The sequence below is a fragment of the Chiloscyllium plagiosum genome, unplaced genomic scaffold, assembly GCF_037043375.1.
Source record: "Chiloscyllium plagiosum isolate Xiang-an unplaced genomic scaffold, Cpla_swu_hap1 HiC_scaffold_4, whole genome shotgun sequence".
NCBI lineage: Eukaryota > Metazoa > Chordata > Chondrichthyes > Orectolobiformes > Hemiscylliidae > Chiloscyllium > Chiloscyllium plagiosum.
In genome coordinates, this window is record NW_028270142.1 from 50,281,535 (window position 1) to 50,301,842 (window position 20,308).

A 20,308-nucleotide genomic window follows, 5' to 3' on the forward strand; every position below is an offset into this window, starting at 1 on the left:
TTTTCTCTTTACAGATGCAACAGCTTTATTTCACTGGATCATTCTCCATGAGATAAAACAAATGATTGGTCCTGCCAAGCTATAGATGAAGTTACAATGGCTCTGCTGGCTGAGGGCAGATTGGATGGACAGCACAAGATCTGCACTTGCACCACTGGGGGTGTGGAGACTCACACCAACAAAGGAATCTTTTACCAAAAAGTCAAACTGCTTCAACCAGATGAAGATGTCTGCTATGTCCCCCAACTCAATGACAGACTTCGGTATGCGATCATTAATGTTGGAGGCATTAAGTATAAGATGCCATGGATTATACTTGACCAGATCCCATTAACACGTCTAGGCAAACTCAAAGAATGTAGTGGTTATGATGAAATCATGGACATCTGTGATGACTATGATGTAACCCACAATGAATTTTTCTTTGACCGCAATCCTTGTGCCTTCAGAACTATCATGACTTTCCTGACAGCTGGAAAACTAAGACTCCTCAGAGAAATGTGTGCTCTCTCCTTTCAGGAAGAGTTGGTTTACTGGGGCATTGAGGATGAAAACTTGGAATGGTGTTGTCGCCGTAAACTGTATCAGAAAGTCGAGGATCTAGAGGAACTGAAGAGGGATTATGAAGTGTTACTTACTGAAGAATCACAGGGTGCCTTTGATGACACGACTCGCTTGGGTCACTGCATGAAGAACCTCAGGGACATGGTGGAAAATCCCGATTCAGGGATACCAGGAAAGCTCTTTGCTTGCCTTTCTGTTATATTTGTGACAATCACTACAATAAGTCTCTGTATCAGTACCATGCCTGATCTGAGAGAAGAGGAGGAGCGGGTGAGTTAACATTCAGCTTTATCTATGCTGTAAGATGACAATTTTAACTTGTTTGATCTTTCATAAATGTTTCAAATAATTCTGAGTACAAAGTTCAATCATTCTCTTGACAAAATAATCATCTCTACCTATTCTGGATTATTTATTGACTTCTATCATGACTCCATTGGCAGTTTAGTTGACTATGATCTATCACAGATTGTTACTGTGCATAAGACAACCATTTGACCCATCATTTCTGCACTGGCTTTCTGAACATTTTATCTAGTGCTTAATCTCCTGCCTTTTTCCTATACCTTGGCGCATTGTTTCTTTCAAATAACCATCCAATGCACTCTTGAATGCCTCAGTTGAATTTGCTTCCACCAACCTTCAGGTCAGTGCATTCCATACCTTAACTCACATTGTGAAAAGGTGGTTCTCTCTTACCTGCCATTCCCACAATTCCCTTTCCTGCCTCTGCACTTGTACTTTTTTCAGGTCTGATGGCAGCTTATTAAGCTAAAACATTAACTCTGTTCCTCTCACCACAGATGCTGTCAGATCTACTGAATTTCTCCAGAATTTCTACTATTGTTTTAGATTTTCAGCAATTGCAATTTTTTGCTTCACTTTCAACATCTGTATGTTGCTTGGTACTTTAGTCCTTCTGTGTGGAACTCACACCTTGCATGATTTAATCTGAGAGATCTTTTTAAAGTAACAGATTGACAGCTGTATCTTTATTGAAGACTTGTATCTGGTCTGGAAATTAGGAGTAGGTCCATGAAGCTTTGTAGAATTGGAATAATAGCCGAAAGATGCATGTTGGAAATTTCTATTTAGCTGTGCCTTAACACACTAATCAGTCTGAAGCAACAAGGGGTCTGGAACTAATCAGAAAGGTCCTATAGCCAATTAGCAACATCTTTATGCAGTCAATTTAATGTTAAGGATTAGTGCAGAAGTATTTTGACATTTGAGAATGGTAGTAATTTTAATTACTGTAAATGCTCAGATGTGATAAGCATTTTGCAGTTATCTGTTTAATATTCAATAGATTTGCCTGTGGATTTATATTCTGAGCTCTACTTTGGTAGAACCTTTATTCCTCTACCTAAGACAGGCAGATCACAATGCAATGCTGTGATGGATTCTAGCAAATCAATGTACAATGATAATAACAACTTGCATCTATGTAGCATCATTAGCATAATAAAATGTTCCAAAGAGATTAACAGAACCAATTTCAAAGAAAATAATTGATAATGAGATACAAAAAGAAAACATTTGGACACATTAGGAAAAGGATTGAAATATCACTGAAGTTTACAAAAAAAATTCCAAACCTTTAGGCTTTGTTGGTTGTAAGTACAGCCACCAAGAGCAGAATTTTTGGATGTGCCAGAATTTGAAGAATGGGGAGATCTAGCCTTGCTGGTTAAGGAGAGATTAGGGTATGGAGTGATCTGAAAATTATGATGAGGGTTCTAGTCTCCCAGTCTTCCTACACATATCTGGACAGTGGCCAAGTAGGGTAAACATTTGTTCAGATGTGTGTGATATACCTTTAAGGGATATGTTCATGATATCATCACCATATTATGATAGGTGACCTGATGGTATAAAGCTCTCAGTCTCCATTTCACTAAGCTCAGTTCTCTTGTAATGTGACACACTGAGGAAAGAGTGATACAGTACATCTGAATTGCTTAGCTTAAGCCCAGATGTAGAAATATGTAAATACCAGGAGCTAGATTAAAAGTTCAAATTCTATACTATGTGATCCATATTTACATTATAGGAGTTAATGTAGGTATCACAGCATTTTGGTGGCAGATCATCAATGCATCTCACAACATCACATCGAGGCACATCTATGGAACGGATATCCAAAACCCAATAAAAATATCCAACCTAAAAACCCTAAAAGAATCTTAGATAAATTCAGAAAACACATGTCTTTCTTAGTTTTTGTTCTCCAACTTCCGTCATTTCACACTATTATTAGAGATTCCATTTTGTTAGCCATGGACTCACCTCTTTATTGTGTGACTTGAGGAAGCTTAAGCTGATTTGAAAACAAAGGATTGAATAGGAAATCTGATTCAATGTTATACCTGAATAATTCTGCACAACTTTCTTACTAAACTTGTTTCAGAAAAGTTTGAATATCTTCAGAAAATATACTCACGAGTGTCAGTTTCTTTCTGAGATTAATTCAGTTGATTTAAATTGACTGCAGCTGTGGAATCAATTCAATATATTTAAATCTTAGAAAAACCAAGTGTCTTCTGATTTAATTAAATTTCCCTGTGAGTATTACATAATCTGTAAAAACAACTAAGCAAAATTCCGGGGGTACCAATGCTCCATGTGTATAGAAAATCTATTGTGCTAATGTACTATTTAAATCCCCAAAGTTCAGTAGAATATTTTTCTCCATGATATATATAAAACAAAACACATTTCCACAATATGTTTATCTCTACTCATCTTTGGTAAGTTAATCTCCATAAATGCCTTTGGGCAGGTCATCCCTGCATTCAAATTGAGAAGAACCAATTGCAGTTTTGTTGCTACTTTGGGCAAAAGTAACAGGGAAAAAAAAAATATTTTGTGGGAGGCCAAATACAGGCAAATAATTGCTTTGATACTGAACTGGTGACACTGCAATAACAACTTTAAAAATAATTCATGCTGAAGGAACATCAGCACATTTGCAAGTTGTGACAGTATGTGACTTGGAGGTGCTGGGTTCTCAAATGCTTACTACCCTCTGTTTTTATTGCTGGTAGAGATCACAACAGGTATGGGAGCTGCTGTCAAAGGAACCTTGGTGAGATGGTGCAGTGCCTCTTGTGGATGTTACACACTGCAGCCATAAATCATCAATGTTGGAATGAGTGAATGCTTGTGGATATGTTGCCAATCAAGGGGGCTGTTTTGCTCTCGATAGTGTCAAAGAATTCGTGATTTTTTGGAGCTGTCCTCATCTAGAATATCCCATCACACCCTAGATTTTTATCTGTTAAAGGTTTATGGAATCCAGAGATGAATTACCTGCTCTCAAACCTGCTATAGATACAGTAGTCATGTGGCTAATTCAATTAAGTCTCTGGTCAATGATAAATGCCAGGATATTAGTAGCAGAATCAGCACTGGTAATTGGTGTTGAAAATCATGTGGAGGTCAACAGTCTTTCTCTTGTTGGAGTTGGTTGTCTTGAATATTTCATTTCATTTTAAACTCCAAGCCTAAATTTTGTCCAAATCTAGTTGCATATGAACACGGACTGAATCAGCATGTGAAGAGTTGTGAGTGGAATTAAACACGAAACTATCATCAATGAACATTCCATTTCTGATCTTATCAAGGAGGAAAGCTCAATGATGAAGAAGCTGAAGATGGCTGAGACTAGAATTCTGCCCTGAGGAAGTTGTGCAGCAATATCCTAGGTTCTGCCCTCCGACAGCCATTACCCTTTGTGCTAGATATAAGTCCAATCATTAATTAGGTTGTCATCTCAGTTTCAGGCATGTACGTTACTTTTCCTGGCATGCTGTCTAGCACTCTCGATTCAGACAGAGTTGGTCCCAGGCTTGAAGTTAATTGCAGAGTGAGGAATATGCCAACCACATGACTCCAATTAGTGTAGAGTTCCCTCCTTGATTCCCAATTACTTCAATTTTGTAGAGCTCATTGATGTCAAGGACAACCACTTTTATCTCACCTCTGGAGTTTAACTCTTTCGTCGAAGTTTAGAGCAAGACTGGAATGAGATATGATTGGGGTGTTTCTGATGGAACCCAACTGAGATTTAATGAGAAGATGTTTGTTGAGTAAATTCTGTTTGAAAGCACTGATGGCAATATCTCTATTATCCAGAGTTGCTTAATGGGGTGATAATTAGCTGGTTTTGTGAAGACAGGACATACTTGGGACTTCTCCACTTTGTTGAATAGATGCCAATGTTTTAGCTGTATTAACATAGTTAGACTAGAAACACAGTTCATTGTGGAACAAAGCTTCCAGTACCACAGCTGGATTGTTATCAAGGTCAAGATTGAATTGACTGAGGACTACCTTCTATGAAAGTGAGGCATTCCAATGAGGCCAAGATGAATCAATTATTTGGCTTTTCTGACTGAAAATCTTTGCAAATACTTCATTGTGATTTGGAAATGAAAAGCACTTGATTTACCTTACTTTGCCTTTCCAGAGTAATGTATCTGAAAAGTTTGAACATGAGGTTAAGCAAGCTATTTTGCTCTGTTGCAATGTAGTGGTGACATGGGTGGTATTTTCCACTAACAGTGTGCTGCTGTCAGTCCAAGAAGACATTCTGTCTACTATACAATTGAGTAATGTCATATATGACTACAACCTGTAGCATCAAGGCTTGGCATATTCCTCACTCTGCAATTGCCATCATGCTTGGGACCAACACTGTCTGAATAGAGAGTGTTAGACAGCACACAGGGAAAAGTAACATGCATTCCTGGAACTAAGATGACAACTTGATGAAGCTGTCATGTGGGACTACATGCATACAAAACAGTGATTCAGCACATAATAGTCAAAGCTAAATAATCCTACAACCAATGGAGCAGATTAAAAGCTTTGCAGTCCTGCCACATCCAGTCATGAATGGTGATGGACAAGCAAAGAAACAATGTGAAAAGGCCATTTAGCCCATTGTGTCTGCACCAACTGTCTGATGGGGTCATAACTCAGTAACACTTCCATGCTTTCTTCCCGTAAGCCTGCAGAGAATTACTTTTATGATAATAATCCAAACCTTCCTTGGTATCTCAATTGACGACTGCTTCCATCGCACGCTCCGGCTGTACTTTCCAAATCTTAACCACTTAGTGCGTAAAAAAGATTTTCTTCTTGTTGCTATTGCTGCTTTTGCCAGTTATTTGAAATCTGAAATGTCTTGTTCCCAATCCTTCCACAATGAAAACTTTTCTTTTCTCCTATGTAGACGAGAGTGTGGTGCTGGAAAAGCACAGCAGGGCAGGCAACATCCGAGGAGCAGGAGAATCGACGTTTCGGGCATAAGCCCTTCGTCTCCTACGTCCTCTGTCCAAATCTCCGTGAATTTGAATATCTCTATTAAACCTCCTATAAACCTGGTCTTCTCGAAGGAAAATATTTCCATGTTCTTCAGTGTATGTTTCTGAAGCTCCTCACCCACGAACCATTCCCATAAAATTTTCCTGCATTCTAATGAATGCCTTCAGATCCTTCCAAATCACAAGTTTAATGTAAATTTCTTACAATTGTACTCTATGCTCTTATTAAGAATGCCTGAGGTGCTAAATGTTTTATCAACTGTTCATGCAATCTGCCCTGTCACCTTGAATAACTTATGAACATATATACCCAGGTGCCTCTACTATCACAGCCCCTTTAGAATTGTGTCCTTTATTTTAAACTGCCTCTGTGTTCTTCCAACAACCAATAAACCACAAATTTTATACCTTTTAAAATTCAATTTCCTCTATCATCTGCCTGTCCACTTCATCAACTGATGTCCTTTTGAAGTTCATCACCATCCTCATCACAGTTCAAATGGTCTTGAAGTTTGTATCATCCACAAATTTTGAAACTGCCTTCCATACTAAGGTCTAGGTTGTTCATATATTTTAGGAAAAGCAAGAAACCCAACCAGTGTTCCCTTTTTCTTCTTTTGTGCGGACCTCAAGGTGCATGTGCAGCAGTAACAACTTCCACAACTGAAATTCTATACTGCAAATGGGATTGGCATGGCAACATTGTGGACCCTCGCAGCAATGTGTCTATGTGCATTCACACAACAGAGGAATGTCAGATTCAAAACCAACCCTGGGAACTCCATTACAAACCTTTCTCCAATCCTAAAGAAAATCTATTAACTCTTACACCATTTCCTATCACTCACGCTATTTTGTATCTGTGTTGCCACTGTCCATTTTTATTCCACAACTTTAACTTTATTCACAAATTGCATGTATGGACTTCATCAAATGCCTGGTTTGTCCCTCTTGTTGGTTCTCCCTCAACTTGTTACAGACTTAGTCTGGAGGTTCTATCCTTTAGGAATCAATCGGTTTGGTCAGTTATGATGTTACTAAGCCACTGTTGATGGTGGACCTTGAAGGAGTTTACATTAGAGTACATGCTGTGCCCTTGCATGGAGGAGCACTGATTCATCAGCCTAGGGAGAATAGTAGACAATAATCAGTAGATAGTTCTCCCGTCCATATTTGACCGCATGTTGTAACACCTCCTGGGGCCCAGATGTCGAGGACTCCCAAAGCTATATCTTCTGACTTATACCACTATGGTGCTACATCTGGTGAGACAGTCCTGTCCGTGTGTTGGCATACAGCCAAGGAGGGTGGTAGGTCTCTGGAACATTGGCGGTAGAGAAAAGCTTTACAAGTATGTCTATCAGGCATGTGCTCAACTAATCTACATTCCTCCATCTTTGGCGCAACCCCAGATGTTAATGAGGAGGACATTGCAGATTACATCAGGCTGATTTGTGCCATTGTCATGCCTGAATCAGTGCCAGTCTGTGGTGGATGGTTAACTGGTTTTATTGTTACTATAGTTTTGACTCAACTTTATACACTGCTTTGAGATACTGAAATATCCACAGCACTTCACAGGAATTTATCAAATAAGCTTTGACAATGAACCACATAAAGACAGGTGGCCAAAAGCTTGATCAAGAGAGGTCCGATTTGAGAAGCAACTTTAAAGAGGTGAGAGAAGTGGATAGTTGACAATGTTTAGTGAGTGAGTTCCAGAGCTTTGGATTCAAGCAGCGGAAAGTACAGATGTCAACGCAAAAGCAAAGATAATCAGGAACAACAAGAGGCCAAAACTGGAGATGTACAGAGAGCTCTGAAGGATTCAGAGCTTAAGAAGACTGTAGAAATTCAATAGGATAAGGCCATGGAGGGATTTAAAAATCAGCATGAGAATCTGTCAATAAATATGGCCGGCACAGTTTTGGATGAGCTGAGGTCTGGAGAGTGAGGCTGATAAGAGAGCTTAAGTCAAATGCACAGGCAACAAAGGATAGAGGAAGGTCTCAGGAGCAGACAAACCAAGGCAATGGTTGGTAACAGACAATATTGGATTGTGCTAAAAGGTCAGTGAAGGTGGTAAAGCAAGCTTGCCAAGGAGAATACCATCTGTCTGTAGCCATTTAACAGCCAATTTTCTGGCCTCTCAGGAGCAGGAAGTTTCCAGAACTTTGAAGCAGAGGTATGTCTTATTATGTTAGGATTTGTGTAACTTTGATGACCGTCTAGCTTGGTGGCAAGTAAGGGGCCATTGGCAATCAACCACATTTGGGGTATAGGACAACTAGGAGGATATAAAAATAAGTGGAAATGGAAGTGCGTGTGTGCATGTGTGTGTGCACGTGTGTGTAGCAGATCTTCCTGATTATGAAGCATTCATCCTTTTAATGATGAATTTTCAGTTATGATATGCGAATATTTTACATAAGAGTAAACAAATCTGTGTTGTGAAATGCAGAGTTTGGAGATGATATTAATTTTTATTCATTACTTGACACTTATAGATTTTAGAATTGTGATCATTACTGACCATGTATGAAGATTTGCAGTGTGATGCTTATCAAGGATTAATCTGTTTGGTAGTGAAATTCAGATAGTTAATCTACAAAAAAAAACTTGATTTCTCTTTATCTGAAATTATTACCTCCTGACAGATCCTTGAAATTTAAATCACTGACTGTTCTCATTACTGGCAGAAGATGGTTTAAGCCTGCTGATGCCATAGCTTCCCCTCACAAAAAATGCATTTTGATTAGAATGACCCCCTGTAAAGCTGAGATAAATAAGCTTGCTAATTATTTGAACCTCTTTCACAGCTATATGGTAGAAAATCATTCCTAGTCAATCAGCTCTAACAAGCATGCCTCTGTTTTAGAATACTGATTATTTGAATGTTATTTTTAAACCCGTCAGAATAGTAAATGAAAGCAAATATCACAGCACAGCCTCTTGCTTTGTAAGTTTTAGAGATAGGATTTCTTTTTAAATCAATGAACTGTGATCTGGAATGCATTGCTTGAAAGAGAAACACAAGGCAATGCAACGGACCGTAATCTGTCAGTCCAATTGTGGTGTTGCCCAGCAATCAGAGAACAAGCAAGGAACCCCCATCACTTCCAGAGGGTAGACACTGGTATGAAATCTAGCAGCCCCCAAATTGAAGGACCTTGGAAAAGACCCAGCTGCTGTGATCTGCCAGCACCTCTGAGGCTGACGCCTCTTCAGTGTTTGTCGTGACCACCAAGACTGGTGTCAGTTCATGGTTATGCAGGAGATCAAGGAGTGAAGGCCAGTGAGTGGGTATCACCAGAGAGAGGGATGTGGTTTGGGGGAACTGAGGCAAAGACAGTGTGCAGCTTTCACTGTCCTGCCCCTTCCTGATGCCAGTTCCCTCGAGTGTCTCATAATGAGGAGCCATTAGCAGGTCGAGCAGCATCCAAGGAGCAGAAAAATCGACATTTTGGGAAAAAGCCCTTCATCAAGAATAAAGGGCTTTTGCCCAAAACATCGATTTTCCTGCTCCAGGGATGCTGCCTGACCTGCTGTGCTTTTCCAGCACCACTCTAATCTTGACTCCAATCTCCAGCATCTGCAGTACCCACTTCTGCCATGAGGAGTGATTAGTCCTGGGTGTATTTCCGTGCTGTACATCTCTATGACTCTATAACAAGAGAGAAAGTCTGCAAATGTTGTCCCTAATGTTCTTGCACTTTCCTCTTTGGTTGAGCATAGTAGCCTCCCATATTCAATTTCAAACTGTATAGCATAATCATTTATGCTGTCTTTGTCAACAAAATTAACATTGTTGAGCCCTCCACACCATGGACAGTTTTGCATTTACCATTGACCAGAAACTTAACTGGGCCAGTCATATGGAGAGTGATTCACCTCCTAACTCCCCAGTCCACCATCTACAAGATACAAGTCCAGAATGTCATGGATAAATGCCCAGAAACTGCTGGTAACTATAAGCGATAAAGTGCTTCCAGCTGATCAGTTAAAAAAGAAACCGGTATATAATAAAGGAAAATTAGAATTACACACCAATTAAAAACAGGATCTCTGAATAAATTCCTTCAAAAGCTCATTAAATGAAAGAACTGTAACAGATCTCAATGCTCAGATACTCAAATTAATGAAAGAAATCATGAATGATTAAAAGTTAATAGAGTCATAATGACACAGAATGAGGCCATTCTACTTTCCATTGAGGGAGTGCAAATGGAAGTTCAGCAGAAAAACCCAGTGGCCAATGTTTTCTTATGAGAAGATATTGGTGAAGCTGGGCCTGTATTCTCCAGAGTTTGACAGAAAAGAGATCATTGAAAGTTACAAACTTCTGCTGGGTCATGACTGGGTGTAAATAGATCCATTCTCTGCCTGGGAAATCGAAAACCAAGAAACATAATCTCTGGATAAGCCATTTGATCAAGATGAGGAATTCTCTAATGCCATTTGCCAGCACTTGGCCCATATCCCTCCAAACCCTTCCTTTCATGTACCCATCCAGATGCCTTTTAAATGTTGCAATTGTACCAGCCTCCACCACTTTCTCTGACAGTTCATTCCATACATGCACCACCCTCTGCGTGAAAAAGTTGCCCCTTAAGTCCCTTTAAAATTTTTCCTCTCTCACTCTGAACCTATGCCCTCTAGTTCTGAACTCAATCAATCTCTATCCATCCATGTTCATTACCCAAACCACACCCCCTGCACTTGCCCTGTATGGGTTACTCCCAACACAACCAACCCATTTTCAACTATTCACTCTTCCCAAGAACACCCATTCAGCAATTGCTTGTTCCCTGACTTAATATCGGCTTTGACTGCTTCCCTTTTCTCCCTCTCTCTCTCAGCAACATATTTTATGTATTTTACAAACTCCTCTCCCCCCAACCACACCCCTGTTGTCAGCATAAATACCATTTTTTAGCAGCTGCTTTCAGTTCTGACTAAGCATCAAAGGACTGGAATCTCTGTTTTGCTCTCCACAGATGTTGCCAGACCTGCTGAATTTCTTCAGCACTTCCTGTCTTTATATCCATCTGCAATATCATATCGTCTTCACAGCATACTTTCCTTCTTATTTTTGTGTCAGTTGCAAGTATTAGCCACCATGCCTTCAATCCCCTCATCTAAGTTATTGTTGTGAATTGTGAAATGCAAATGCCCAGCACAGACACTTGCAGGACTCCACTGGTTATATCCTGCCAACCAGGTGACTCATTTATACAATTTTCTGCTTGCCATCCAGTCTTCTCTGCAAGCTAAAATGTTGTTCCTTGCAGTATGACCTCCTACAATGCAGCACTTTACAGTCATAGAGTCCCACCTGCCAGCAACCAGCCCATATCCCTCCAACCCCTTCCTATTCATATACCCATCCAGATGCCTTTTAAATGTTGCAATCATACTAGCCTCCACCACTTCCTCTGGCAGTTCATTCCATACACATACCACCCTCTGTGTGAAAAAGTTGCCCCTTAGGTGTCTCTTATATCTTTCCCCTCTCACCCTAAAACTATATCTTCTAGTTCTGGACTCCCCCACCTCAGAGAAGAGACTTTGTCTATTTATCCTATCCATGCCCCTCATGATTTTATTAACCTCTATAAGGTCACCACAGCCTATTCAATCTCTCCCTAATGCTCAAATCCTCCAACGCTGGCAAATTCCTTGTAAACCTTTTCTGAACCCTTTCAGGTTTCCAATAAGAAGGAGACCAGATTTGAATGCAAAATTCCAAAAGTGGCCTGACAATGTCTTGTACAGCCACAACATGACCTACCAACTCTTGTACTCATAAAGGAAAGCATACCAAATGCCTTCTTCACTATCCTATCTACCTACGGCTCCAATTTCAAGGAGCTATGAATCTGTACTCCAAGATTTCTTTGTTCAGCAACACTCCCCAGGACCTTACCATTAAGATCCTATCAGATTGAATGGATTAGTTGGAAAGACAGTTAGAGGCAATGAGGAATTTACAAAAGCAAGGGGATATGATGGATGGCAGTCATAGGAAAGGAAAAAAGTTGCAGATACAGTCACATAGATGGGTTAACTCTAGGAAAGGTAAGAGAGGTAGGCAGCTAGTGCAGCAGTCTTCTCTGGCTATCCACATTTCAAACAGTTACGCTGTTTTGGAAAATGTGGGGGGTAATGGATTCTCAGGGGAATGTATCACAAACACTCAAGTTTCTAGTATCGAGACTGGCTCTGATGCAATGAGGGGTGCGTTGGGTTCCAAGAGAGCAATTGTGTTAGGAGACTTTCTAGTCCGAGGCACAGATAGACATTTCTGTGTCCAGCAGCAAAAAATCAGAATGGTGTGTTTCTTCTCTGGTACCAGGATCAAGGATGTCTCAGAGAGGGTGCAGAATGTTCTTAAGGGGGTGAGGGACCAGCAGGAGGTCATTGTACACATTGGAACCAATGACATAGGAAGGGAAAAGGATGAGATTCTGAAGGGGGAATATAGAGATTTAGGCAGGAACTTAAAAAGGTGATCCTCGAGAGTAGTAATATCTGGATTACTCCTGGTGCTGTGAGTTAGTGAGGGTAGGAATAGGAGGATAGAGCAGATGAATGCAAGGCTGAGGAGCTGGTGTATGGGAGAAGGATTCACATTTTTGGATCATTGGAGTCTCTTCCAGGATAGAAGAGACCTGCAAGATGGACGGACTGCACCTGAATTGGAAGGGGACTAATATACTGGCAGGGAGATTTGCTAGAGCTGGTCAGGAGGATTTAAACTATTAAGGTGGGGGGGTGGGACCCAGGGTGATAGCGAGAAGAGAGATCAATCTGAGACTGGTTACAGTTGAGAAAAGAAGCGAGTCAAACAGTCAGGGCTGGCAGTGACAAAGCGGAGCACTTAGTCAAAGGCTTTTTGGAAAAGCAAGTACAGTAGATCTACTGGCTGCCCTTTATCCACAGTGCATCTTACTCTTTCAAAGAACTCCCATAAATTGGTTAAACAAGATTTTCGTTTCACAAAAGCCACACTGACTTGTCCCAATTTTGTTTTGAAATAGAAGGTATATATCCAGAAATACTCTTACACACAACTGAGTTTTGTTTTTCCTGTCACCAAATCACCTTTGTATTTTTTATTCATCTGTTAACCACCACCAATAAATCATCCATGTCCTTCAACTGATTAATTTTCAACCAAAGCCTGTTAATGGCACTGACTGAGTTTTTAAAGTGATCAGTTACTGCTGCCTTAATAATCAATTCTAGTAACTTCCCATGACACACACTAGACAATGGGTTATAGTTTCCTTCCCTTCTTGAACAGAGGGGTTAGACGTGTAACCTTCAGTCTGATGGAAACTGTCCAGAATCTAGTGAATTCTGGAAAATTAATTAATTTCAGGGAAACTGAAATTATGACCTCCAACAATGGAGAGAAGGGAATCAGGGATTCAAAAGAACATTTTGTCAGCTAATTTGGACCTAAATTTAGTGCACAATAACTGGTTTCTAATTGCCCTTAACAGTGACAGGACAACATTTCATTAACATTTTTGATGGTTGACGTTCACTGCTCTAGACAGTGGCTGAAGTTATAAAATTAATGATTCCAGGTACTAAATATATTCTTCCTATTAATTTGAAATTTTGTTACCTTTTTCAAAACATCAACTTTTTCATTTGATTGTGAATCTGCAGACAATGCTGATTTGATTTCATTCATTATTGTCACAAGAACCTAGGTACAGTGAAAAGCTCTATTTTGTATGCAGTACAGGCAGATCACACCATACAAAGTGTATTAGGATAATAGAACAGAGTGAAGAATATAATGTTACTGCTGCAGAGAAGGTGCACAAGGAGCGAGATTAACATCAAGTTTAAAATTTGAGAGGTCCAGTCAGAAATCTAATAACAGCAGGGAAGAAGCTGTTCTTGAATATTTTGGTATGTGGATTTAAACTTCTGTATCTTCCGCCCAATGGAAGAGGTTGGAAGCAATTATAACTGGAGCAGGAGGGGTCTTTGATTATGTTGGCTGCCTTCCTGAGGCATCAGGAAGTATAGATGGAGCCAACAGAAACTGTTTAAGTAACATACAAAGATATTTAAATAATTGTTCAATCAGCTTTGCTTTCTTAAGTGCTATTTTGGTTATGATATTATTTATAACTATTAATTATATTCATACTAATATTTACCTTTCGCTTCCATACTTTCTAAATGTCTGTAAACTTATAATTCTCTTGTTGACTCAGCACAATCTTAATATAAAAATCCATCTGTATGAGAAAACATGGCAGCCAAGTTTGTTGATGGACAGGAAGAAAAGGGTTGAGGGCTTAGTATTGGGTCTACTTCTGATCTTAGTGCTTCCTGGTTGTACTCATCTTAATCTCAGTAATTGCTGAAGGCACAAAACTCGGGAATTGCAAACTACAAAGAGTACAGCATAAAAGGCTTCAGGAATACACAAGCAAATTAAGCAATGGGCTACATAGGTGGCAAACACACTTTAATATGGAAAATGAGTGCACAGTACATCTTAGACTAGAAACTAAGGAATTGGAGTGTGCGCTCAAAGAAAAGATGCTGAAGTCTGTTGTTAAACAGAAAAGCTAGAGTTGCAGATGGCAATTCCTGAAAATGAAACTGCAGGCAGGTAAACTCATGAGAAAGATTAACAGCACCTTGGCTTTTATAACAAGTACAAAAAAAAATTAACCATTAGCTCCCCTTTCCTAATATTCAATTTTGTGATGCACCATCAAACTTTGATGGTTGCACCTGTGAAATACGGTGGGACCTTTCTACTACATTAAAAAGGGGCTATATAAATGCAATTTGTTATATGGAGTACAAAAGTAAGGAAACATGAATAAATTTACATGGGGCCCAGGTTCAGTCACTGTTGATCCTCACAGTTTCCTATGAACATAATAATAGAAACATCAATGACGCCAGTGAAAAGGGGAGAGATTTTGAAATACTGGATGATTTTCACTGATAGAGTGAGAGCAGGATGAATGAAAGCTTTTAGAACTACGTAGGGTCTTGATTGGCTAATTGTGAAAGTGGTTTCCTCAGGTTAGAAAGGCATCAACTTAAACTGCCACTTAAACTTGAAGCAGAGGAAAGATTTTTAGGGAAATTAAGTAAACATTTGATTAAACTAATGAATACGCCAATATCAAAATAGATCAATGCAGTGCTGAAGATTTTGATTATTCTCATGGACAACCTACATAAAATCAATGCCATTCTTCTATGCTGAGAAACGAAGTGACTCCTAACCTGAGGTGCTCTTCTCAGTTGGAGAGTTAGCTATCTGGAAATGAACTGAGCCAGAAATGTCTGAGGTTCTGTGGTGTGCTGGCTTAACTGAGACACCAACTGATGTAACATTATAAAGTAACCTTGGTATTAAGGAAAGAGAATAGAAGAAAATCATTTCAGGTTCCTGCTTCAGATTACTCCACAATAACCTTTGCTGCAAACAGAGTGATTCGCAATTCTGTCTGGGCTGCTTCCACTCCACTGTGTAACTTTATAGGTGGGCAGCAAAAACAAAATTTATTTTCATTGCGCATTTTGTGAAGGACAGACAGTGAAACAGGCAGGGATGGCTCTAACCACTGTCAGGCTCAGGGAGTGATGTTTCCCTCTGACTGCTTAAACTTTCTGTGTCTCAACTCCTCATTGAACATTCACGTTTTCGGGTGAGGGTAATCAGTGGATATCAAAGATACCCCAACGTCAACACAATCAGGAAAGGAGATGAGAAAAATGGATTATAGAACTCCTAGAAACAAGGATTCCAATAAATTTGTTTGAGAAAATATTGCTTTTCATAAACTATTGTCGGTTTGGATTATTTAATACTTAGTTCCCACTGTAAATATCAGACTAATGGATATAATTACCAGATACATGCTTGTGACCTGACCTTTTAAAGCATGGAATCATCTTAGCTGTTTTCTAGTCCTCTAGTAAGATGTTTCTTATGAGTTTTGCACAAATTTCCAATGCTCCTGTATGCACTTTCACCCTAATTTCTCTCAGTTCTCCCAGATGCATTTCATATTGACTTATTGATTTATGAACCTTTGAGTACTCCAATATCAGAACCATCAGGTCACAGCTAATTATTCTTTTCATAACCTGCGTTGCCTGATCTACTATTTTAATACTCGCAAGGGGAGCATCCTGTATAATCAAAGTCATTGTACAAAAATCACAACTTCTGTCAATAGCAATACTTCATCAGCTCTGAAACCATTTTAGTGCAGTTTATTTTTCCAAATAGTATAATAAATAGCTGCATCTCTATACGAGAAGCAATCTGAGAGCGCAGTTCCCAGTTTAACTACCAATAAGGAAGAGAATTGTTCAAGAAAGAAAAGTCTTGTAATGAGTCCCTAGTTTCTGTTTTGTTCAATTACTTGATCCACTCCACATTCAAGTGACCAAAACTTTCTGAAAGTGTTTCCATGATTGGTTTGTGGATCCTTATTCAAAGAAAAAAATATTCTTTCCATAGAGGAAGTTCAATGGAGAGTCACCTGATAAATAGTGGCAATGCTTCAATTAAGTTTGTATTCACCGGTTTTGAAAAGAAAGAAATGATTGTATTGAAGCTTACAAAATTCTTACAGATTAGATATAGATGGGATGTTCCCCCTGATTGTAGAACCAGGAGGCTTAATCTCAGCAGAAGGGGTAGGCTATTTAAAACTAAGACATGGAAGAACTTCTTAACTCAGAGGCTGGTGAGCCTTTGGAAGTCTCTATCCCAGAAGCTTAATCACTGAGCAGGTTGAAGACAAAATTTGATAGGTTTCTGGAGACATTAAGACTTAGGGAGATAGTGCAGGGAAGTGGCATTGAGGAAATGATCAGGCACGATCTAGATTTGTGGGATAGGTTTGGCCTACTCCTGGTCTTATGTTCCTTGGCTACCTTGCAGAGAGGATTTTTTTACAGTGCAAGTCAGGCAGCGAATACTGGAAAAGCTGCTCCACCATGAAAGGCAGTACAGTCAAACACTAATGTATTTTCACTGTGCAAATGTTATGGCCTTTTTGCAGCACTGGTTACTGGATTGCAGGTGGTAAGCTCAATTCTGCACATGATCCCACCATCCACTTGCAGGATGATCAGCCATGATCACATTGAATGGTGGAGCAGGCTCAAAGGGCTGAATGGTCTATTCCTGTTCCTATTTTCTGTGACACTGTACACTATCTAACCACTAACTCAGCAGAGATCAACAAACCCCAATGCTGACCGAGAATTAAACTTAGGACCTTAATTGTACTGTATAGCTCAGTAGCATACAATGAGGCACATTCACCCAACAAGCCAATGGGGAAGCATCATAATCTGCTAATCAATCAAAAATCAATAAGTAATGGAAAGTTTTAACACCTTCACCATTAGGTACATAATTATTTTGATTTTCTTCTTTGTTTTTCTAGGGTGAATGCTCCCAAAAGTGCTACAACATCTTTGTCCTAGAAACCGTCTGTGTTGCCTGGTTTTCATTAGAGTTCCTGCTGCGATTTATCCAAGCACAGAGTAAATGTATGTTTCTGAGGACTCCTCTGAACATCATCGACATAATGGCCCTTTTGCCTTATTACATCAGCCTGATTATAGATGCGCTTTCAATCGATGGGAAGCCAAGTGGATCTGCAAACCTGGATTTGGAAAAGATCGGGCTGGTCCTTCGGATTCTGCGTGCTCTGAGGATTTTGTATGTGATGAGGTTGGTTCGTCATTCTCTTGGGCTTCAGACTCTAGGACTCACAGTCCAACGTTGCACAAGGGAATTTGGTCTCCTTCTGCTCTTTCTCTGCGTGGCCATGGCACTCTTCTCTCCTCTGGTATTTTTGGCAGAGAGTGAACTGGGTGCCAAACATGACTTCACCAGCATCCCGAGCAGCTATTGGTGGGCAGTGATCTCGATGACGACTGTGGGTTACGGAGACATGGTCCCACGGAGTATCCCTGGGCAAGTAGTAGCTTTGAGTAGCATCCTGAGTGGCATTCTCCTCATGGCCTTCCCAGTTACCTCGATCTTTCACACTTTCTCACGCTCGTACATGGAACTGAAAGATCAGCAGCAGCGCATTTCAAACAACAAAGTCCTGCTGAAAGGGGATCCTAAATCCCAGAACAGTGACAGCTCTCAGGAAACAGACATCTCATTTCCAACAGATCTTGGAGACTCTTCACTTCAGAAAGACAGAAGAATAATCATGCAGAAGGTTGAATAACATTAATCGAGGGACCTCCAGCTCTTTTCAAATAGCAGGCTGACTACCAACTCCAAACAAAAAATGTTGCTGAAACAGATGTTTATCTGACTGAATTATTATTGTGTTTGATGTGCTAATATGGCTGACCCAATGGCTAAATTGAAGAGAGAATAGGATTACCCATTTGTGATGCTGAATTTGACATAGGAGTAAGCCCTACTGAGCAACTCACTTTTAAATGTCTGGCTTGAGGAGCTTCAAGTTGAAAATCAAATTATGCTCAAGTATTTGGCAGTTAAAAGTCCCAATAAACAGTGATTTTGCTGGCACAGTGCATGTTCTCATATTCTACTTTTTTTTAATTCTAGCGGGTGCATTCTATAATTCACTTAATTAATCAAGACAGAGGCATCCCAACATATTGCCATTTTATTTGGAGGTGGAAATTAATTTGAATTCATGATATATTAAAATACCCACATTTTCAAATTACAGATTGAAGCAGCCTTCTTTCTTCTTGTCAAATAATGGCTACAAAAGGGGAAGATTTGATGAATATGCTGTGAATGATCAAATCTGCTGCTGATGTGTTTATTTTAGGAATATGTGTTAAAATAGGCAATTCAAAGCTTGAATAACAAATTTTCCTAAAACTTCACGAAGTTTCATGGGAACCAATTATGAGGAAGCTTTCTGCTTGCAATGAGATATTTGGAAAACTTAACTAAATGCTAGCAGCTGGAATCTGGGTGATGGAATAACTTAGCACTTTGAAATAAATTTCCAAAGAATTCACTCCCCAACACAATTGAGAGAATCATTAGCACAAGGATCAATGTACTAAATTAATGGTATTTGAAAATTTTTAATTGTTAAAATAAATATCCATAAAATCATGAACACCACAGACAGATTGGAGATCTGGGCTAGAAGATCAATCTGCATACAGCTCACAGAAGGAAGATCAGGGGTAGGGTCTCTTAAACCTACTCCACCATTCATGGCAGATCTGTGTTGTGTCTTCTGGCTGTCATTTTACTCCCAGATGGTTGGAATAATCATAATTCAGGCTTGGAGAGGTCACTCTTGTTGTCATTAATCCAACTTGACATGCTGCGTATTTAGAAGACTGCCATTTTAAAAATGTTTTTGTAGGTTTTGTCTACTTCCTAGTGAAACTCCTGGCTCACTTCAAGGGTAAAAGGTAGACATAGGCATTTGCACCATCTAAAATGTGCTTTTAATGTTATCAACAGCAAAGAATATATCTTATTGTTCACTCCACTTGTCACTTCTGGCATTACATTTGCTAAAAAGAATCCTTTGCTCTGACAGTACTGGCATGAGGAGAAAGTGAGGTCTGCAGATGCTGGAGATCAGAGCTGAAAATGTGTTGCTGGAACAGCGCAGCAGGTCGGCAGCATCCAGGGAACAGGAGAATCGACATTTCGGGCATAAGCCCTTCTTCAGGAAGGCATGACCCTGAGTGTTGGAATAGGGTAGTGATCCCTCTTTATGCCTTATAGAGCCATAGAGTAACACAGCATGGAAACAGACTCATCGGTCCAATATGTCCATGCCATCGAGGTTTCCCAAACTACATTAGTCCCATTTGTCTGCATTTGGCTCACATCCCTCTAAACCTTTCCTATTCATGTACCTGTCTAAGTGTCATTTAAATGTTGTAACTGTATTTGCATCTACCATTTCCTCCTGGTAGTTCATTCCATATACGTCCTACCCTCTGTGTGAAAAAGTTGCCCCTCAGGTCCCTTTTAAATCTTTCACCTCTCACTTTAAACTTATTTCTTCCAGTTTTCCACTCCCCTAACCTAGAGAAAAGACCTTTGCTTGTTCACCTTATCTTGGCCTCATAATTTTATAAACCTCTATACGGTGACCCCCTCAACCTCCGACACTGCAGGGGAAAGAGTCCCAGCCTATCCAGCTTCTCCTTATAATTCAAACCCTCCAGTCCTGGTACTTAGTCACCAATGATGTTACTTATCCAACCCTTTGGCAAACAGTTTATTTCTCTCAATTGGAGATCTCTTTGAAGCTATCCTTTGATGGAGTCATAGAGTCCGACAGCACGGAGACAGGCGTGTTGGCCCATACTGGTCCATGCTGACTAAAATGTCCATCTACACTAACCCCATTTCATTTCACTTG

At 39.8% G+C, this 20,308-nt stretch overlaps 1 protein-coding gene across 1 annotated transcript in view; it reads left to right on the plus strand.

The window, feature by feature from the left end:
• kcng2 (potassium voltage-gated channel, subfamily G, member 2) overlaps positions 1 to 18,617 on the plus strand; it is a 60,764-nt gene extending 42,147 nt beyond the window's left edge. Inside the window, exons 2-3 of the mRNA XM_087985829.1 lie at positions 15 to 834; positions 17,354 to 18,617. Coding sequence (XP_087841955.1) covers positions 97 to 834; positions 17,354 to 18,154 — 1,539 coding nt within the window. The 5' untranslated portion in view covers positions 15 to 96 and the 3' untranslated portion in view covers positions 18,155 to 18,617. The remainder of the gene's footprint in view (positions 1 to 14; positions 835 to 17,353) is intronic.
• The last annotated feature ends 1,691 nt before the right edge of the window (positions 18,618 to 20,308 follow it).